The 22,100-nt window shown below is 54.2% G+C and overlaps 1 protein-coding gene across 7 annotated transcripts; it reads left to right on the forward strand.

Annotated features, from left to right (window-relative positions):
* Positions 1-239: 239 nt before the first annotated feature.
* Positions 240-21,790, forward strand: WNT5A (Wnt family member 5A). Of its 7 annotated transcripts, none has more exons than XM_084901855.1 (5): positions 240-1,229; positions 7,347-7,480; positions 8,698-8,948; positions 13,592-13,884; positions 18,132-21,790. In XM_084901855.1, exons 1-5 carry the CDS (start codon positions 870-872, stop codon positions 18,588-18,590), a joined length of 1,497 nt encoding a protein of 498 aa, XP_084757981.1. In that variant the 5' UTR covers positions 240-869; the 3' UTR covers positions 18,591-21,790. The 7 variants fall into 7 exon arrangements, with proteins under 7 accessions (XP_084757981.1, XP_084757987.1, XP_084757983.1 ...); XM_084901861.1 differs by lacking the exon at positions 240-1,229 and adding an exon at positions 2,872-2,994; XM_084901857.1 differs by lacking the exon at positions 240-1,229 and adding an exon at positions 3,342-3,492.
* Positions 21,791-22,100: the final 310 nt, after the last annotated feature.

Consider the following 22,100-nt stretch of genomic DNA (forward strand, 5'->3'; position numbering starts at 1 on the left):
GAGCGGCCGCGCCGAGCCAGCGCCTCCCGCCGCCGCCGCCGCGGGGCCCTCGCCCGCCCGCCGCCCGCTCTCCCGCCCCTCGGGCCCGGGCGCCGGCCATGGACCTCCGGAGCTGATCGGCCGCCGCGGAGCCCCGCGCCCTCCCCAGCCCCACGCCCTTGGTGCCCTCGCTCCGCATCGCCCTTCGCCCTGGAAAAGGCGGGGGATCGAGGGGGGATTCACCCGAAGAGAGAAAGAAGGGGGTGGGGAGGGGAGAGCCGCCCGTGTCTCCCCTGGGGGCGATCGCCCCCCGAAACCACCGCACCGCACAGGCAGAACGAACGTCCGGGGGGAACGGCTACCCATGTCTGCGCTCCCTTTTCTGCCAAACCCTAAAATGAAAGGACAAAAGTTGGCGCTGACTCTTGCAGCAGCTCGGATGGCGACTGGTGCGTTCTCAGCGGCATCTCCCGGAGAGAAAACCGTGCGCGCCTGATTGTGCTGGGGCCCCAGCGCTGCGGAGTGTGTGAGTGTGTGTGTGAGTGTGTTTGGGTGTGTGTCTGTGTGTACACAGACGTCCGCACACTCGCGGCCCCAGGATCAGCGCCTGGAAGCAGACTTTTCGGCCACAGACTTAGAGAGGAGGAGCTGGAGACCAGGAGGGCGTGAGCCGCCCGGAGTTTGCAGAATCCGTGGTGTGAATGAACCGGGGGCACCTGGGCGCGCGGATCACCCCCCCCCCTTTCGCCTCAGGCCATAGTTGAGTAGCGGGGCATTTTTTTTTTAAACCCTCTTGTGAAGAATTTTTTTTTTTTATTATTTGTTGTAAAGTCTTTTGCACAATCACGCCCACATTTGGGGTTGGAAAGCCCTAATTACCGCCGTCGCTGATGGACGTTGGAGAGGGAGCGCCTCGCCGCGGAGCAGTCGCCTGCGCGCCCTCGCCGGACCCGCGGCTCCCTCGCTGCGCCCCGGCCCGGCCCTGTCTCTGCCGCGGGCCGCCGGGCTCCCGCGCCCCCTCGGACCCCGGGCGCACCCCAGCGCCGCCCAGGCTCGAGCCCCTGGACCTGGGCTCCAGGAACTGCTCCAGCCCCGACTCCCCGCGCCTTCGGGACGCGCCCAGAGGGAGCCCGCAGCTCGGCATCGGATCGGCCCCCCCCGGGCTTAATCAGCCGCCCCGCTTGGATTTCTCCGCTGCCCTGGCTCCGGTGGCGACTTCCTCTTCGGGCCCCCACCCCCTCGCCATGAAGGTAGGTGTTCTTTGCTCTTCCGATGCTCGATCGCCACTTTTTTTTTTTTTTTACCTTTCCTTTTTTTTTTCTTATGTAAGTTAACTGAATCCCCCTCCTCCCAAACCCCACCTACCTCTTTCTATTCCTCTCTTTCTCCTTTCGCCTTCAGAGACTAGAACTCCCTCCCGCGGGGCTGGCGGGGACCCCTACCCTTGCCTCCCCCCACCCCCCCCATTCCTTGCTCACTACTTCTGTCTCCCCGAGACCTCTTCTGGTCTCACCAAGCATTCTGCAAACCTTTTCGACTTTTGGAGAAAAGGCTGGCAAGAGCCAAGGCAGAAAAAACACTGCGGTTCACAGAGGACTCGCTCCCCTTTGGCCCCGAGAAACTCGAGTGTACTTTACTATGTGTATTTCAGTCACAGGATCATGATTCAATTCAACAAATATTTGCCAAGTGCCCACGGCGCGGGCACCGAGGAGGTGTGTGGGCCAGGGCTCAGCAAGGGGAAGTGGCCTCCTTGGCGGGGAGGCTGGGCAGCCAGACTAGGGGGCCAGCTGCTCCCGAGAAGCGCACCCCTCGCCCTCTGCAGCCAGAGGCCAGGCTGCAGAGCCCGTCCGGGCCAGGGAGCCCTGGTGCTGCATGCAGGCCCTGTGCCTTTAAGAGTGGCTGGCGGGGGGCCAGTGCGCACCCCGGCTTGGGGAGCGGGGTCGCGTTATTAGCATGATTAGCCGCCACCGGGGGAGCCGGGCACTCGGCGGCGGGGCCGGCGCGGGGAGGGCCGGCGGCGGCGGCTCTCATCCTGGTCCGCGGGGAGAGCGCGCCCAGGCCCCCTGCGCGGACCCCGCCGGGCCCTTTGGAAGCATTTGGGCGTCCGCGCTGGGGGAGAGCAGGCAGGGGGCAGTTTGTGAGCCCTTGTTTGTTTTAATTGTCAGTTGTATGTGAAAGCCGAGTCACACACTCCGAGGGTCACCGAGAGTTCACTTTTAAGAAAAGTTCACATTTCTTTCCTGCCATCCAACTTGCTCCTTTTCGAGTCCCTTTTCCTCTCTCTCTGCCCTCCAAGCTCCCATCCTTCCCATTTGTGTGTGTGTGATCTCTCCCATGTTCAGTTTTCTAGAAAATAAGGTTGAAGTTGGAATGAGGAGGTTTCCTAAAAGCAAGCAAATCCTCCCCCAAAGGTTATTTATTTATTTATTTTTAAACCCGCTACCCGGGAGACCCCCGCGGCCTTGTTTTACTTTCTAAACCTAGTCATCCGGCGCGGGGCCCCTTCTCCTCTCGCCTTTCTTTACATGGACACCTCGCTGTTTGGAAGGTGCCTGTAGCCAGCGGTGCGATCGCACCTCCGGGGCCCTTGCCCCGCCGCTAACGCTCTCCGCAAGGCCAGACGCGGAGACTCGGTTTCTAGACGGGCCGCAGCCCGGGGAGTTCCTTGAGGGCAATGCGGAGAGCGCGCCAGCGATGGAGGGAGAGGCAGCAGGATTGTGTGTCCGAGCGTGTGAGGTTGTGTCCTGCGTGTGTGGGAGAAGGAAAAAGGTCAGTTGTTTTTGGGTCTTCTTGGGTAGATAGCCTCGGCCGGTCCCGCACCGCCCCACAAAGGAGAACCCGCCCTCCCTTCCCTCCGAAAGGCCGACCCAAGGCGCTCCTGCCATTCCCCTCCCCTCGTTGGAGCGCTCCAGTGCACAAGGGGTTAGCGCCGCGCGCCAGGAGCTCGGCTCTGCCCGCAGTCCTTTCTTCCCCGCCGCGCGGTGCCGGCTGCCCCCTGTTGGCCGCCTCGAGGTAGGACACCTCCGTTCCAGTTCCGTGGGGCGAGTGGGTTCGCAGCAGCTCCCACCTCTGGCTGCGCGCACTCTAGCCCACCCTCTCCGGGGAGGGCCGCGCCTGGGCCCCCCGAGGGCCCGCCGCCCTGCGCCGCCCCCGCGATGCGCAAGAGGCCAAGGGCACGACCCAGCGAACCGGGCTCCAGGGCGGGTGGAGCCTGAGTGGGTACCTCTTCTCCAAGGCGCTGGCTGGAGCGAGAGCCTTGCCCTCTAGGAGGCCTCGGGTCTGGTCGTCTTGGCGCTCTAGCCAGTTTTCTCCGTAATCCAGGACAAGTGTTGCTCTCTCTGGGCCTCAGTTTCTTGTCTATTAAAAAGCGCAGAGGAATCTGCCTCCGAAGGGAGGTGGCGGCGGGGGTTGAACTGATGTTTCATTTTCTCTCTCCTGCCACCGGACTCTGCTCTTCCTCTGGATAAAGTTGAGAGCCCCTGGTGAGAGTTAGACATTCCGTGTGAGAAGGTAGGAGTGGGGTGTGTGTGTGTGTGGAGGGGGTTGCGGTCGGTCTGAGAGCCTTGTCCCAGGGGTGGACGGCGGAGGGCAGGGAACAGACAGAACTAGGGGCTTGGCTACTATTCCTCCCTTGGAGACTCTTTGCTACTGAACCTGCTGTTGGCTTTGCGTCAGGGCGAGCACAGGCTGCTCACGTTACCTGCAAGGATTTGGGCTCCAAAAGCCCCCTCCACCCCCCACCCCCCCCACCCCCATCCCGCCACAGCGCTTTGGATACATCCCTGCAGCCAGGCCGGAGGCATGGGGGAGCGCTGGCTCCTTGTTTGCTCCCCCGGAGCGGACCTCCTCTCAGCCTTGACCGGCTCATCCTCCCCTCCCCTCCCACTCCTCTCCGCGTTCCTGAAGCAGGACAGCCCAGCACAACAGTCCGGCTTTCCTCCCGCACTGTTCTCCATCTTTCTCCTTGCTTTGGGGAGAGATCGCAGTGGGGAAAACAAGGCTTACTTCCCACCAAGAGCTGTGATTCTTGGAGTGTCCTACCCCTTTCCACACCGCGAGTCCAGGTCAAACTCATTCCTCCAAGTTGGTCTCCCTCATCCACTCCCTTTCCACTTCCAGAGACTTGCGGGCGGGGGTGGGGGGTGGGGGGGAGCTGGAGGCAAAGAGCCCGGTGGAAGGGCATGCCCAGACGGAGGAGCCAGGGTGGGGTTGTTCGCCCTGCCTTTGTGGACTTTCTTTTGGGGGGTCGGAGGGCGGAGGGCTCTGGGAGGTTTGCGAGTGCTCTGCGGTGCTTTTTCCGTGGCACGTTTTCCAAACAGCTTGATGGTTTCCCCTCTGTCACCTCCTATCACTCCCTGCCCGCAACCCAATGGACAAGAAGGGTTAGGAACACCTTTAATCTAACGCGGAAGCTTTGGAGGAGGGACAGGACGTGCAGCCGCCACGATGAGCTGCTCTGGGCTGGAAACAAGGGCGCGCTAACGCTCTCACCCCCCAACCTCCTCCCCCCTCCTGCGCTTGAAACTCTCCAACACACCCTCCTTCCCATCCCACACGGGGAACAGGTTCCGAGGTCCCTGCAAAGCCAGCTTTCCCGGGCTCCGAAAGCTTTTGAAAACCTTTAGTCCATTCTGGATAAACCCAGCTTCTGCCTAGAAGTTTGGATTCTCCCTCGCTCGGGTCACCTCCGGAGAGGTCTCCTATGGTGCTGTCTTTTCGGATCAGAGCTCCTCGTAAACAAGGCGGGGTGTTTACCCAACAGAGGCGATGTATGTATGTATGTATGTATGTATGTATTAGGGAGTTCGCGGTAGGTTCCTTAAATAGTTCAAACTCGTGGGGCCTTCTCTGGGTTGCTCGGGGTTGGGATGGGGAAGAGGGCCAAGGTGTTTCCGGGCAAGCGCGCGCGGGGTTAAGTGGCGACGCGACTCGCCCGGCTCTCCAGCGGATCCCCTTGGGGATACCTTTGGCTGAACCCCCAGCCTGGCGCAGGGGAGACCCGGCTGGCAGAGAGAGACCCAGGGACCCACACTACCCTTTGGCCCCAGCTCTGGGACTAGGTGGACTTTTCCCGGGGTCGTCGGCGGCCCAGAGTGGGCTCGGTTTGTGTGGCTTCCCCTCTAACAAAGAGATCCCCTGTAATCCGCCGAATCTGTTATCAATTTCTCCGCCGCCCGCGCCCCGCCCCGCGCGCCCCGCCCGGCGGGAGGCGCAGGCCCGGGAAAGCGCGCGGGGCCCGCGGCGACCAGCGCCGCCGTCTGGGAGGCACACACCGGAGCCCGTGCATGTGTGTGCACGCGTGTGAGTGCATGGCCGTGCGTGCGTGTGAGTGTGATTGTGCCGGAGCGTGTGTGCGCGGCCTCGGCCGCCTGCCTATGGGGAGGGAGAGCCGGCTCCGCATCAGGGGCCGCGCGAAGGCAGCCCGCGCAGCCCACCCCCTCCCCCGGCGGAAACCTGACACTCCGGGCGGGGGGTGGGGGTGGGGGTGGGGAGGAGAGACTTCTCTCCACGGCCGGGAAACCCAGGCTTTCTCCTCTCTGGGATGCGCCCCCAGCTTAGAAGCGCTTTGGGGACCCCTGTGCCACGGGCGCTGGGGCCCCGGGTAGCGGGCACCTGGGCCCACATAAGCATTTCCTCTCCAAGAAGCCCCCCGCCCCCAGGTGTCCGGGCCAGAGGGGCGGCCGGCTGGCCGGCAAAGGCCTTGGGCGAGCTTCTGAGCATCTTCGTGTTCCCAAAGCTGCCCAGGTCCCCTCAGTCCCTTCTGTGGCGAAGGGTCCTGGCCAGGCCCCTTTGTCTCCTGAAAGAGGCTCCCCGAGCCTTTTCCTGGGGAAGGGGGTCCCCGGGGGAGCGGGGGAGGCGAAGCGCGTCCGGGTTACACTGATCAGAGATGGAAAAGGGACTCTGGAAACCTGCTCCTCCCACCCGCAGCCGCCGCCGCCCTGCCCCACATCCGCCTGCAGGTGGAGAAGTCACCGGTGGGGAGGAAGGAGGAAGGGCAGCCGAAGCTTCGGAGGCCGCCCCTGCCCCGACATTCTGGAAGCCTGGAACCTTCGCCGCCAGGCGCCGTGCGCCCTGGAGTCCGGGTCTCCGCGGCGGCGCGGGCCTGCGCGTCTCTGGCGCCGTCGGGGGGCTCCCTGGATGGAAGCAGCTCTGGCCTCCGCTGCGCCCTCGCTGTTCAGAACGGACCCAGCCGAGTCTTAGTTTGGGCTGGAGGGCGGGGTGGCGGTGTTCACAGGCCGGCTCCCGGTGCCGCGATGGCGAAGCGGTGGACAAAGCCAGCCCGGGACCAGAGGAAGCTGGAGTGCCCCTCGGCTCCCTTTCCCCCTGCCCCTAGGCAGCCGCCCGGAGTGAGGTCGGAGGGAGAGTGGAAAAGAACTTGGAGGAGGATGTGGGGAGAGCAGGGAAGGGGTCCTGTCCCAGTACAACGGGACCCAGATCCCTCTTTCCTTTTGGTGCCATCCTGACGCTAGAGCCCGCTGAGCCCCAGGGAGCGCCCTGCTTTCTGGATTCCTTGGTTGGGGGAGCAGATCTGTGTCTCTCTCTTTGATTCCTGTGCCCCCCATCTCCTTCCTCCAGCTCCAATCTGGCTGAGGAGCGTCCAGAGGAAAACCAGGCTGCCCCCCCTCCACCCCCATCCCCATCCCCCTTCTGGAAGTGGCTTCGCCCAAAGCGGCCCGTAAACTGATTAGGAAACATACGATGTTAATTCCGAGCTGCAGTTCCCAGCTGGGCACTTTCTCGCGCGCCGCTCCCCCGGGCCTCGCCCCCCACCCCCTGCCCTTCCCTCCCGCGTCCTGCCCCCACCCCCACCCCCACCCCCGCGCCGGCCACCCCGCCTCCTCCCTCCCGGCCGCCGCGGCGCGCTCCGCTCCACTCTCCTCCGCGCTGCCCTCGCCCTTGGAATGAATTCCGGCTCCACTTGTTGCTCGGCCCAGGTCGGGGAGAGGGAAGACTCGGGGGGCGGCGGCGGCGGGGTTCCCAGTGAATTCCCACGGAGGGACCCAGCGCTGCGGGGACTGGAGGGGGGCGAGGGGGTGCGGGACACCAGCAGCGGGCGAGCAGGAAGGAGGCAGCGCCTGGCACCCGGGCTTTGACTCCACAGCAGTGAGACATGTTCGTGCCCCGCGCGCAGGAGCCCAGAGAAATCAGATTTCCTGGTGAGGTTGCGTGGGTGGATTAATTTGGGGGGGGGGGGAGAGAAAGAAACTGCCTGTATCTTCTCATCAAACAGCTCACACGGAGGAGAGGCGCAGTCCATCCGCAGTCAACCTAAGAGAGGCCCGGATGCTTCCCGTTGTTTAAACTTGTGTGCTTGAGAATTATCTGGGAGGCAATAAACATCTGCTCCTTTCTTCCCTCTCCAGAAGCCCACTGGAATATCAAGGCCGGGAGTTGCTCTGGGGTCGGCTGGAAGTGCCATGTCTCCCACGTTCTTCCTCATGGCTTTGGCCATATTTTTCTCCTTCGCCCAGGTTGTAATAGAAGCCAATTCTTGGTGGTAAGTTCATTCTATGTGCATCTTTTATTATTTTATTTTATTTTTTTTAAAGATACATGTGTATGCTGCTGCCATATTTAAAGCTAAAACATGAATTTGGGTGCATTTATTGATATCTAAGACACCTATCCATTTTTTTTATTTACATGTATTTTTGAATAGGGATTTTCTTTCAAGTGGCTAATATTGTAAAGCTGATCTTTAGCTCCCTAGGGAATCAGAACTTACAAACCGAGACCTGTTTCTGTGAGGCCCATGTTCAGATGTGTGCTTGTAGGACATCGCAGAATAAAAGGGGACCAAAGGCCCCTGCTCTCCTCACTGGGACCCTAGTTAGACATTTTACTTGTAGTAAAAGTGAGTTCCAACTTTTATTTTTCTGTCCCTAGAGGTTATGAACCTTCAGGGTCTACTGCAGGGAGAGTTCTAGGAAGACAGCTGAAGTACTTGGCTCGAGATTCGGTGGAGAAAAGGTGAACTTGAAGTAGTCCCATGTCCCTGAGTGAGAGGTTTCTCCCTGGCAGGGCCCTCGCCGACAGGCTGCAGTCTTTCCAGAGGATCATTTCTGATGGCGCTCTGGATATTTTTCCCTGTGAATGAGCAGTGTTTTTCTGACTGTCAAACATGACTGCTGTTCACTGGATACCCTGCCTTGGGTCCTTCACAATCATATATAAGGAGCCCTTTTAAGCTGTCCAGAGCGAGGTGGAGTTTCTCCCGGTCTATATACTTGTCCCACTGTTCTTCCATCGGTCCGAAGGAACTGCTAGCTGCCACCCGTGTCTAATTGGGTCTCCTTTCCTCGGCACTCGTGCGTGTTTTTTTTTTTTCAAGGCAGATCAGTCCGATTTGTGGGGCAACGTGAGTGAGTCACTTTCTCTGAGGTCAGAGATGTGTCCCTGAAACCGCTGTTTCCCTCTTTTCTGAGTGGGTTTGGGAAACACTGGTTCAGGTAGACGGCAGGCGTGGGGGCAAACGGGAGGTAAAGCCTCGGAGGGGCCAGATGGCGGGATGGGGACTACACAATACCTCCGTTTTCTGAGTAGAGCTGAAACAGAGGAGTCTTATGAGGCCCTTCTCATACTTTGTCATGAGGACAAGCAGGAGAGAAAAGCATCTGTGTGCTTAGACCTAAGTCTCGCTGACATGCTTTCTGGGGGCCCACCTCGAGAGTTCACGTAAATCTTAAAGGCACATCTCCCCCCACCCCTTCCCAGGTCGCTAGGTATGAATAACCCTGTTCAGATGTCAGAAGTATATATCATAGGAGCGCAGCCTCTCTGCAGCCAGCTGGCAGGACTCTCTCAAGGACAGAAGAAGCTCTGCCACTTGTACCAGGACCACATGCAGTACATTGGTGAAGGCGCGAAGACGGGCATCAAGGAATGCCAGTACCAGTTCCGGCACCGGCGGTGGAACTGCAGCACTGTGGACAACACCTCTGTGTTTGGCAGGGTTATGCAGATAGGTAGGAGACCGCGTCACCTATTTTTAAATATATATATATATATGTAAATGAACCTTTCTCTTGGAAAACGCCTTTCCTGTTTACTGAGCAGCCTGATCCCAGGGAATCTTACAGCAGAATAGTGGCTTGGGGATTTGTGTCCTTATTTCCTTATTGCTACCTGCGTTAATTCCTTTTCCCACACTCTTTTTTTTTTTTTTAACCTTCTGGACTTCCGTCACCCAATCAGGAGGGGAGCATCTAAGACGCCATTGTTTTTTTCTGAATGTGTAATTTCTCTAAGAAACATTTTGGTTACAACAGAAGCAGCACACTTGTTTTGGTTTCTCAAAAGTAGAAGAGGAAAGCTGAGTCAGTCATACTCTCTTAAGCTCCAAAACTCCTTTAACTGTTAATAGTTTTCTAACTTAAGCCGCAAGTCAAATGGCCCAAGCAGCAAACTAAAAGTTGTCATTCCTTTCAGAATGTGTTGGAAATGAATCAGGTTCTGATTTTCCTAATATAGATAGTCCCTGAGGCTATAGAGATCTATAGGTTAAAGGCTTTCTTTTCAATCCCTGAAAGAACATTCATTAGAAATGGTCCCATTCACATTTGCGATTTTGGCAATTGATATAAAAGCACATCCTTCATTCAGACCTCAACCTAGCAACTTCAAAAAAAAAAAAAGTTTAATTGTATCATTCACAATCCGATTCTTCATTTTAAATATGTTGTTGAACTTGTTCCATTCAGAGAGGCCATGGCATTAGAACTGGACAAAGGGCAAAGAATTGGAAACATGGGCTTGCCTCTGGTTTGGTTTCATAGCACAGGGTACTGTCTGACAGACCAGGTCCCCTGTGCGTCTTCTGGTGTGAATATTTTAGGCCTCTTTTCTTGTATGCAAAACAAGCCCTTATAATTAATATGACTGCAGTAACTCCTAAAATAAGAAGCCATCTATCAAAGCAATTAACTGTTTATACTGCCTGAAGATAAAAAGTTGGCTTAATATCCGTCACGGATGGCTAAAATGCTTTTTTTTCAAAAACCCTGAAAAGTGCATTCATTGAGAACAAAAAGGAGTTGTGGGTGGATGTTTGAGCCAAGCGGCTTCATAAACTAAAATAATACAGGTCTGGAAGCCAGTCCTCTAATTGAATGGGAAAATGGTCTGAAGCCCCAGCCTGCAGAGTCTCCTAGGCTTTGTCCTTCCTGTTAATGATTAAAATGTGCTAATGTATATGCTGGATCAGGAGTTGGGAGTGCAGTCTCAGAGACACAGTCTTCCCTGAATATAGGCTGCCTTCTGTAGGTAACGGGGTGTGGTGGAGATTCCGTTCCCCTGCATTTGGATATTGTGGGCGAACTAAACACTTCTTTTTAAAGTGATAGCAGAATGGCCTGCTGTCAGCCTTCTCCCAACCCCTTATATCTGCTTATAGAGCGCCCCTGTACGGCCTTCCTCTCCTACGGTGGGGCCACTTTTTCATTTTTCACAAGAATATGAGTTAGAAAAAAAAAATCACACCCCTCTGATGGTAACCAGTCAGGGAAACAGCAGTTGGAACTGTTTTTCTGTGTAGTCCCTGGAACACAGCTTTGATTTAAGGTCCTCTCCTTGTCTTCATATGCAGCCTGTTTTGGGCCAACATGTTCAGAATAAGCTATCATTTGCTAAGTGGATTTGAGTTCTGCTGGAGATTTATTTAAAATGTGGTCCAAGATTCAAAGAGCCTGCTTCCTCGGGGAACAAGCAGAACCCTTGGTACAAAGGCCTATATTTAATTGTCCCGTGCGAGTACATTCTCTGGTCCTGGCTGCATGGTACTGTCTGTCTGGGCCCACGGGAAGTGGGTGGGACGGCCTCTGAGGGAGCCCTCCTAGATAGGATCTCCCAGTCAGCTGCTGTTCTGGGAAGTGCCCGTCTCCCTTGCCAACAGTTCCCCAGGTGCCTGGGGTCTCAGGGCAGAAAGCTGCTGTTGGTAGCACCAACAGAGAGCTAGTGCGCTCTCTCTCTCCTCTCTCCTCTCTCCTCTCTCCTCTCTCCTCTCTCTTTCAAATTTAAAATATATTTCGAGAGAAGAAAAAACAGAATAGCTTTTGGTGGAAGAGGAACATAGACCCAAACCCATCAGTGGGAAAGTGACTTCGTTTTCCCTTGTCCCTTTAAGGGTACCTTGGGAGGGGAAGTCCAGAACACCTTTAAGAATGAAAGGTGTGTGTGTGTGTGTGTGTGTGTGTGTGTGTGTGTCCGCGCGCCTGCTCCAAAGTACTTGGGGCATCGGGGACATGGAGAGCCATTCTTGTCCATGAGAATCTGACCCTGTGATGGGGCCCGTGTCTGAGAAACCCAGGGCTGCCACTTCCAACCCCCTCCCCAACTCATTTTTCTAGGGCCCGGGAGGCACTGTACACAATCGCCTGGGGAAGGGCCTCTCTTCCTTTGGGGAACTTGCTCATTTTTCATCAAGCCCCCCTTTCTCCCAGCCTTTGTCTCCGTCCCTTCTTTGTCTCCACGCTGTGAAAAGCCACGTCGGGAAGGCACCATTTTTAAGGAGTGTGAGGCTGGGAGGGGAGGTGGGTTCACAGGGAGGGAAAGCCAGGAGAAGCAGCAGCATTCCATTCTGGAGGACGGTAGCCACAGGCTATTCGCCAAGGAGCCCGTTTCAAGCCCACCATTTCCCCTGCGGTGACCAATTAGCGCAGACTTCGACCAGGTTCGTATTATGGGGCAAAAAAAAAAAAAAAAAAAAAAAAAGGAAATGCTCAAGATAGACTTCTGAAACAAGCAGCATGATTGTGTTTGGTATAAAAGACCTTTTATGCTTTGTGTACTCACAAGACAGGGTCTGATTTTCCCTATCTCTGAAGGATTGTTTATCTCCTCGTCCTCTAGCTACCTCTTTATTCCATCAGCCTCCCAGCCAGGACCACAGCGTTTTCTGCATTATGTGCTCATCCTTAAATAACTCCCCAGGATCTATCTTCCCTCCTCGTTTCTCTCCACTCCCTCCCATGCTCTCTGCCTCACTAATTCCAGCAAGATAGATGTCACACCCCACAGGAACTTTCTGGATCCTCCCGCCAACCACCAGCACACGCCTCAAGTTATTCATTTTTAAAAATGTGGGAGGGAAGGTCTGTGGTAAATGGGAACCATCGCCATTCCTGGAAGGGGTGGGGGTGGGGTCAGAAATGGCCATGGATCCAGTGGGAGCAGACGTCCCAGGAAAAGGATGGGTCCTTGAATTGGCACAGCTGTCCCCCTGCAGAGGGACCCTTCTGCTTGGGGCTGAGTTGTATGGCCGCCCCTCTCTGCTCCTCACAAAACAGTCAGCCAGCACTTGCTGTGCCAGGAGAAACTGATTCTGATACAGGGATTCTAGTGTCAGAGGGGGCTCCCCCCGGGTTTCTAGTTCAATACTCTGATTTTATAGTTGAGGAAACTGAGCCTCCCTCATCCCCATCCCCCCTCCCCCAGACCCAGCTTCAGCTGGCCTGCTGGTGTTAACCCTTTCTCCCTCATAGTGCAGCTTTTATGAAGTGGCTTCTGTGAGGTATAGAAATGTCCTCACGCACAAGTGGAGATGATGACCTCCATTTTTCTCCTGACAAACAGGGCCCCTGTTTCACGGTGTGTGTGTGTGTGTGTGTGTGTGTGTGTGTGTGTGTGTGTGTGGAGACAGTCTTGACAAGCTTTGGGGAAGGGGAAACTCGTTTCAGGTTTGTATATTCATTACAAGACTTGGGGCGGAATAAGCTTTTTTTTTGTCTTTCCCATGAGATTGTGCTTTTGCCTTCTTGCTGTCATATTCTAACACTGAGGTATGGGGTGGCAGGCTGTTTTCATAGTAGACGCTCACCTCCATGAGAAGCATCAGTCAAGGCAGTGTGGGATTCAAAGAGAAGTGGCTCCCTGAGAACCGGCTGGGGATGGGTTTGAACAATGTCCCTTGGGAAAGCCTGGAGCATCATCCTGGGACACACTCAGTGCTGGAAAGGGCCGAGCGACAAGCAGCAGGAGGAGGGGACTGGAGCTAGAACCGGCATGGCCGCAGGGTGGCTGCTGCAGTGGCTCCCGCTGTGGCTGCCATCCCCGGGGGCCTCAAACTTTCCGAGGCCCGGAGCCTGGCAGCTGCCGCGCGCCCGCCACGTGAAAATAATACAAACACTAAAATACATGTGAGGAAGTCTACCCAGATTCTGAGTTCCCCCTCAATGACTCCTTTCTTGTGCATTTTTTGGAAATAAGAAGTTTCCAATATTTTAAAAAAGGGTTGGAGAGAAAATCAGGCCAGCACTGCCTAGAATCCCGCCTTTGGCTCTGAAAGGCAAGAGCTCAGGGACGTGCCACTCCTTTGTTATTTGTTGCTGCTCCATTATTTGTTATTGTTATTTGTTATTATTCCCCCCCCGGGGGGGGGGGCGCGGGGCCTGAGAGTATGGGATGGGGCGCTCCGTGGTCCCTGTCCAGGGGCAGCACTGTAGGAGCATCTCCGCAGCATCCCCGCCCACATCCTCCGGGCCGGGTGCTGCAGGGAGTGGGGGGTGCTGCGGGGAGTGGGGGGGATGCGGGGAGTGGGGGAGCTGAGGGGAGTGGGGGGCTGTGGTGAGTTGGGGATCCCCCGCAGCCCCGGTGACCCCGTCCTCGCCCGCAGGCAGCCGCGAGACGGCCTTCACGTACGCGGTGAGCGCCGCGGGGGTGGTGAACGCCATGAGCCGCGCCTGCCGCGAGGGCGAGCTGTCCACCTGCGGCTGCAGCCGCGCCGCGCGCCCCAAGGACCTGCCCCGGGACTGGCTGTGGGGCGGCTGCGGCGACAACATCGACTACGGCTACCGCTTCGCCAAGGAGTTCGTGGACGCGCGCGAGCGGGAGCGCATCCACGCCAAAGGCTCCTACGAGAGCGCGCGCATCCTCATGAACCTGCACAACAACGAGGCCGGCCGCAGGGTGAGTGCCTGCCCGTGGGTCCACACCCCCCAGCCAAGCCCGGCCTCTTCTGGCCTCTCTGCCCCTCCCTCTGCCTCTCTATGGGTTCCTGTCTCTTGTCACTCTGCATCTCTGTTTTCCAGTCTGTCTCCAAACCCCTTTGTCTTTTCTGGTCTCCTTCCCTCTCTCCCTGTTGGTCTTTTTTCCTCTTCCCCTTCCTCCTGCTCTCTCCCACTCCCCAAGCTCACCCCAAGACCTCAGGCCTCTCTGGAGAGGGGCACAGTGGGGGTCGGTGCTACCTGGGCCCCCTCCAGCCAAGGTGCTTCTGCAGGAGCCTGAGGAAGAGCTTTGTCTGCCCCTTTAATTGGTCCCCAGGGCCACAGGCCAGCCCCGCTTGGAAGTAAAAGAGTTAGCAGTGTTTACCCTCCCCCCTGGCACTGATCTGTGGCTGGGCTTACCTTGGGGAGAGGGAGTTCTTTATCCAGTAAAGTGCCCAGCTCAGAAACCCTCACCCCAGTCTCAGGACTTACCTTTCTTTCTCTTGCCTATGTCATTAGAGAGCAAGCTTGATGTAGTGAAAGCTTAGAGAGAGGGAGAGAGAGAGAGAACTTTTATAGGAAAACTACAGCCTTTTTCTAGTCTGATCATCAGGCCAATTGGGGGTGCTTCTGGAGGGATGAGAGAGCCACTCAAAAGTATCCAGAGGGGACCGAATCTGTAAGCCCTCCTGAGTGTCCCCATTCTGCTCCCTCCTTCCGCTGGTGGGGACATGAAATGCTTGTCCACAATAGTTAAAAGGACCCCTTTTTCCCTGCGGGGAAGCACATGGCACTTACTGGCTGCTCTAAAATGAAGGGGTGAAAACTTCTCTTTGGCAGCATCGAAAACCAGGGTCATAATTTTTTTTCACAGAGCCCCTGGGAAAGGTAGGTGCCAGGGACTTTCTGGTCGGAGATTTCACCCTTCTGTATTGTGGGGTGAGGAGGAGGGCAGTTAATCACAAAGTAAAATATCCAAAACTGAAAGGAAGGAAGGAGCCTTAGGACCCTTTGGCTGCACACCCCCATTTTAGAGATTGGGAAACTGAGGCCTAGAGAAACACTTCATGGCTGTGGAAGAGAATTAATGGAGTGAGATATAAACCAGGTGCTTTATGCCTTTTTTTCTTTTTTCTTTTTTCATTTTCTTTTTTTTTCTTTTTCTTTTTTTATTGATTTTGTACAAAGAGGAAGGGAGAGAGATAGAGAGTTAGAAACATCGATGAGAGAGAGTCATTGATCAGCTGCCTCTGGCACACCCCCCACTGGGGATATGCCCGCAACCAAGGTACATGCCCTTGACCGGAATCGAACCCGGGTCCCTTCAGTCCCCAAGCCGACACTCTATCCATTGAGCAAAACCGGTTCCGGCTTCTTTTTTCTTTTTTCTTAATTGAACTCATGCATCACAGCTTAGGGATGAAGGGATATAGCTTTTGGAAAGAGTGAAATCTAAAATCCTGTACCTTTCTGTTTCTGAGCCTCGGTTGCCACACTTCCACATCTGTTCAATGGCCATGGCATTAGCTTGGACTTATCTTGAGCACTAACGGGGGTCACGTAGCAGGTGGAACCATGTGAAATACCAGTGCGTGACTCTCTCTTACCTACAAAATAACAACTTCCTCTGGTTCCACCGAAGGTCTTCCTTTAGTGCTGGCCAGTAGTGAAGTGCTTGGTAAAAATTAAACATTAGAAGTAGAAGACGACCATTCCAGCTATCCTGTCTACTCAGATTTGATGAACTCCGCAGATTTCCACCTGTGCTGCCCCGAGGGGTCAGATAATTGCTCCAGAGGGAGCGTGGCCCCTCCTGCTTCAGGTTGTCCACCGTAGGGTGTCTGAACTCTCCCTCCCCAGGGTGGCTCATCCAAGGCTGTGCCACGGGCATGTCAACCAGAGAGATCTGGGAGCTCAGAGGCCTTGATCTTGTGCTCATCAGAGACACACACCTTGACTCTCTCGGGGCCCAGCACCTCAGATAGGACATGCCCTTGGGACAGAGATGTGGCTGCCGTTCTGCCCATATCGGGTGCTTTCATCCCTCTTTGAAGATTCCCTATGCTTCTCCCATGTCCAAAAGTCCTCAGGGGCTTAGCAACCAAGGAGAACAGGCCAAGGGATTTCCAAGCGAAGGGAGGGAATTTTGCAGAATTGGAAAAGTACCTTTAATATTGTAATTTCACTTAACTTCTGCATTTTTTAATATCGAGGGATTCTCCCCCTGCCATAAGCTTTCTAATGCAAGCAGTGAGCTGAGCGTGCATCCTGGCGGATGAGGTTACACAGAAGACAGCTTTTCTCCAGGATGGTGGGGGTGGGGCAGGGAATTTGGACCCTGGGCCAGGAAACCCCGTTAGCATCTCCTCAGGACATAGCCTTTTATTTTCCTCACGGGGGAGTGAAGGTTAAATATGTTTGCAAAACCCTTCCTTAGACTAGCTGCGCCTGAACTTCTTTATGCCCAGGGGATCTGCTCTGGCCCCCTTTTTAAGAAAGCCCCTGCAGACCCCCTGGAGTAGGGGTGTCGAACTCAATCAGAGAAGGGGCCAAAATCTAAAATCCAGCCTAAATCGCGGGCCGAATGGTTTACTGAACAGTCATAAACTGACAATGTCATAAACTGACAGCGGAGTGCAGTGATGACAGCGCGGTGCGGGCCACATTGCAAGGCCTGGCGGGCTGGATTTGGCCCGCGGGCCTTGTGTTTGACACATGTGCCCTGGAGGAAGGTCGTGGCTGTGCCGGGTGGAAGCAGCCTTCTCACTCACTCCAGCCTCCAGGCTCCTGCCAACAGCACTTGGACTCTGGGGGTAACGGGTCCAGCACTGTGGGCCATCAGGGCTATAAATAGGCAGCCGCCACCTCCCAGACTGCTGGGCACCGTGCTCTGAGGCCAGACCCGAGGCCAAGGCGATTGGGAAGGGCCCCGATGCCATGCCCTTGTTACCCTGGAGAAAGATCAGATTTACTGCGTCCCCCCTGCCCGCTGCGTACTTTCCTTGCACCCGCTAATTTTATCCTGACGACAGTGCTGTGAGGCCGGTGCCGCCACAGCCCCCTACACACATGGGAAGTGGAGGCTCGGAGAGGGGACGCCCGTAGCTTGAATTCAGAGGCAGAGGCAGGAGAGAACCCAGGTCTGCCCGGGTCCAGGCGGGTGCTCTTAGCCTAGGCAGTGGAGGGAGGGGGGTAAGGATGGTTTGGGAAGCAGGAGGGAGAAGATCTGAGATCCGGGCTCCATTCTCCCACTCTCTGGCTGGGTGACCTGCGCAGGCCACTTCCCCTCTCTGTGCCCCTGTGTCACCATCTCCCCCAGCCTGTGTGATCACACTGCTGGGAGGATTCAATGAGAGAAAAGCATGGACAGGCTCTTCATCCAGTGCGTGGTACAGGGCACGAAAAGTCACAGTGAGCCAAGGTCTCAGCCCTAATCCCACCTGGGCCGGACCCCTCCCTGCCGTACCCCTTCATCAGCTGGGTACCCAAAGGCAAGTCACTGAGCATGAGCTTTGGAGCCCAACTACCTGGGTTCAAATCCTGGGACCCCTGCTTCCCATAAGCCACTCACCTCTCCGGGCCTCGTTTTCCTCCTCTGTGAAATGGGAGCGGTCATGGCCCTGCCCTCACGGGCTGGTGGTGGGGATTAGTCCAGGTGGCGCAGGTAGAGAGCTGCGCACCAGCTCGGGGAAGAGCCTTGTTCGGGCTGCATTCGTTGCTGCTCATGTTGTTTCCCCGACAAAACAGAGGCAGCGGGGACCCATGCTTCCTGCTCACGTTAAAGAGCTGTGGTTGTTTATGATGATGATGTGTAATAACGAGGGGCTAAGAACGTATTTATTTTGTTGACTGTTTAGAACAGGGGTGGGGAAAGTCCCGGCCCAGGGGCCGGCTAAGGCCTCCGGAATCCTTCGCTCTGGCCCTGCGAGGGGCAAGTTAACTCAATGTTTGACCAAATAGAGCAGTGGACACTGTTGTATGGCCTGCCGGTGATGTTATAATAAATAGCCACATGGCCCATAGCAGAACAAAGGGTCCCCACCCCAGTTCTAAAGAAAGGGACACAGACTTTGGGTAGTGGAGAATGAGGAGGAAGCAGCCGCGCCTCTAGGTTAGGGGGGGCCGTGGCTCCCGCTAGAAGGTGGAGGGGAGCTTCGATCACAGAGCCCTGCCTGTGCCCGGCCTCCCTCCTCCAGGCGTTTGTAAACTGACTGTCCCATGTCCCCACAGACAGTGTACAACCTGGCCGACGTGGCCTGCAAGTGCCACGGGGTGTCCGGCTCCTGCAGCCTCAAGACGTGCTGGCTGCAGCTGGCCGACTTCCGCAAGGTGGGCGACGCCCTGAAGGAGAAGTACGACAGCGCGGCGGCCATGCGGCTCAACGGGCGGGGCAAGCTGGTGCAGGTGAACAGCCGCTTCAACTCGCCCACCACGCAGGACCTGGTGTACATCGACCCCAGCCCCGACTACTGCGTGCGCAACGAGAGCACGGGCTCGCTGGGCACGCAGGGCCGCCTGTGCAACAAGACGTCCGAGGGCATGGACGGCTGCGAGCTCATGTGCTGCGGCCGCGGCTACGACCAGTTCAAGACCGTGCAGACCGAGCGCTGCCACTGCAAGTTCCACTGGTGCTGCTACGTCAAGTGCAAGAAGTGCACGGAGATCGTGGACCAGTTCGTGTGCAAATAGTGGGCGCCCGCCGCTCGCCTGCCACCCAGCCCCGTTCCCAGGACCCAGGACCCACTTATTTATAGAAAGTACAGTGATTCTTGGTTTTTTTTTTTTTTTTTTTAATATTGTTCTATTCCCCCACACACCCCCCGAGAATTGCAGCCGGAACCATTTTTTTCTTTTTCCTGTTCCCATCTAAGAACTCTGTGGTTTATTATTAATATTATAATTATTATTTGGCAGTAATGGAGGGTGGGAACCAAGAAAATATTTATTTTGTGGATCTTTTTGAAAAGGTAAGACTTCTTTTGACGGTGTCGGAGGAGGGGGAGATAACACAGACCCTGACTTAGCTGTGTGCACATCCAGAGGGTAAAGGAAATATGTTTTTTTCTGTCAGCCTCGGGGTTGGGCAGGGCAGGGAGCGTCCAGCTGGAAGGGGTTGGCCCAAGTCTGTGCTCCATTCAGCCTCAGTGACCAAAATGCTCTGGCGAAAGGTCTTGAGAAACAAACAAACAAATAAGCAGAATGAGGCCCCCTCCCCTCTCTCCAGGGGCTACCAGCCTGAAACATTGTCAAAATGGTGATTTAAAACGAATTTCATTTCCCTCAAAGAAAAAAAAAAGTCTATCATGGATCTCATGCTTCTCCGACATTCCATGCACAGATGGTCCCGTTCTAACAGCTACTGAAACTTGGGGAGCAGGGAGGAAAGCCTCAGAAAGGGGGGAAAAAACCTTAAAAACTCCTATATGAAGACTGATTTGAAGCTGTTACAGGAATTAGGCTATCAGATTGGGAAAGCATCCCCCGAATGACTCTGGGTTGTAGGCGTTTTGTTTGGAGAGGGGGCGGGGGAGGTTGGCTTGAATCTAAAGGAAAATATACTGTAATTTTCTTAGGGACACTTGGTTAATAAATGATAATAATCAAAATAATAAATGGATTCCATTCACAGACCTTCCGCCCAAACACCAAGGTAACTGAATGCCGCTCAGCGCTGCACCAGAGCAGAGCGCCTGTTCGCAGGGGACGAGGGAGACCCGACCCACCTCCCACTTGACCCCGAGCCCGGCCTGTGCCCTCCTCGCCCCGCTGAGGAGGTGAGGCCGTTCCGTGTCCACAGGCGGCTCCACTGGGTCCCCTTGGGTTGCAGGATAGGAAACGAACCATTAGGAGCTCCGCTTGCAAAACAGTTTCTACTTAGGGATTTTTTCTCCCCCAAAACTTGGATTCTGAGGAGCAGTAGTTTCATGTTTTCATGACATTCCTTGGCTGATGGAGTCCACAGGGGTGTTGCAGTGTGTCGGCTCTGCACTGGAGCTTTTCCTAGGACACTGCAGGCAAACCCTAAACTGTTCCTACTGGACCTGAGCAGTTGGATGTATAAGGGAGGGGAGGAATGTGGTCTAATGGTGCCTGATATCTCAGTTTCTTGTACATAACACACACACACACATATATACATACATATGTATATATAAATATAAATATATCAGTGCAGCCAGTGGTTTAGAATTACATGTTCCTCCGGGGTTGTTTCTCGGTCTAGAACATGGTTGTCCTTTGTTGCTACCCATTGGGATTCTAACAAGGGGTTTTCGAGTTGAGCGTGGGCAGTGGCCCTGGCGTGACACCACCTTGAGCATCACTAAGCAGCCTCGGGTCTGAGGCATCTGGAAGGTCTTCCTCCCTGACATGGGTGTTGGTTTGAAGATTTCTTTTCTCTCCCTCCCTGCCCCTTCCCTCTTCTGCAGCCTCCATTTCTGTACACTTTCCTGAAAGGGCATTACTCATTCGTCATAGTCTTGGAAATGAAGAGAGATTCGAAACTAGAAAGCATAGTCGTCATTTCTCTCTCCTTCATTCGTTCTGCAGAGCAGAAACTGGTGCCTGGTAGATTTGTAGTACCTAGTTGAGTCCCTAAGGAAAATCCAGCTTATGACATAGACAACTCTTTCCACAAAGTGCCATCCAGCGTGTTCTTCTCTCAGACTTGCAGGATTTAAGGAGTTTGGAAAGGTACACATCTCTTACAGCCATCATAGGCTCGGTGGCCTTCACATCACCTCAGCCATATGTGGCTCTTAATTTATTGCACAAGGATATTCACTTCCCCTCAGTTGCAGTGACTTGCAAGCAAAAGATCTTGAAGTTAAAAAGCACTAATTAGTTTGAAATGTCACTTTTTTGGTTTTTATTATACAAAAACCATGACGTTTTTATTTGCTAAACCAGATTTTGTTCCTTCTTAGCGATTCATGTTTATGAAGAGAGTTAAGTTTAACAATCCTAGTTTTTAAAAGAAACTATTTAATGTAAAATATTCTACTTGTCATCCAGATATTATGTATATCTTCTATGGCCTTTATTCTGTACTTTTAATGTACATATTTCTGTCTTGCGTGATTTGTATATTTCACTGGTTTTAAAAAAAACAAACATCAAAAGGCTTACGCCAAATGGAAGATAGAATATAAAATAAAATGTTACTTGTATATTGGTAAGTGGCTTCAGTTGTCGTTCAGATAATTCATGTGGAGATTTTTTGAGAAACCATGAGGGAGAGGTTAGGGTGACTACATGCTAGCATAACAGAAGAGCAGAATTTTTTTTTTTTTTTTTTACCAAAAGCCAAACTATTTGGAAGCTTCAAATGATTTCTATATGTAACAGAACAAGAGGGGAATTCTCTTTTCCTATATATGTCCCTCAAAAAGTCAAGCAGATGGCGCCAAGCTGGGTATAGGATTGCTCGCATTCTTTTAGCATTATGCATATAACTTAATTGTTGTAGAGCGAGTTGCTGTTGTAGCATCTTGGAGGATGGAAAGACACATGTTTTTCCCCAGGACCAGCGTTTCAGACCCCGGAAGGGTCTCTGTGTTTACCACTGCCAGGATTGCACCTCGCTAGTTGAAGTTACTGTGGACTTTTTGAGTGTCTCTGTTCCCCTTTGAAAGCCATTCCATGAAAAGCAAGCCTCAGTCTGCAGAGAATGAAAACTCATGGGAAACTAAAGGCTCGCTGTGTGAAGTGCAATTAATACGGGTTCTCGTGCTTTCCAAAGGGGCACGCTGAAGTCTGGCCAGCGCTGCCCAGATTGATACGTTAGCCCTTTGCTTTTTTTTTTTTCCTTTTCTTTCTGGATAACCTTGTAACATATTGAAGCCTTTTAAGGATGCCAAGAATGCATTATTCCACAAAAAAACAGTAGACCAACATATAGAGTGTTTAAAATAGCATTTCTGGGCAAATTCAAACACTTGTGGTTCTAGGCCTCACATCTGTTTCAGTTTTTCCTCAGTTGTATATTGACCAGTGTTCTTTATTGCAAAAACATATACTTGATTTAGGAGTGTCAGCATATTTTTTTTTCTCCCTTCGCATCCTGGAACGCATTCAAGATCTTCCCAATACAGGGAAAATTAACAACAACAACAACAAAAAAAAACATTATATATAGGCAGCAGCAAGCAGAGCCGTGTTCAAAGTAGTGATTATGGACTCACGTAAGAGGAAGACTGC

This window comes from Pipistrellus hanaki (genome assembly GCF_964339955.1).
Source record: "Pipistrellus hanaki genome assembly, chromosome: 13".
NCBI lineage: Eukaryota > Metazoa > Chordata > Mammalia > Chiroptera > Vespertilionidae > Pipistrellus > Pipistrellus hanaki.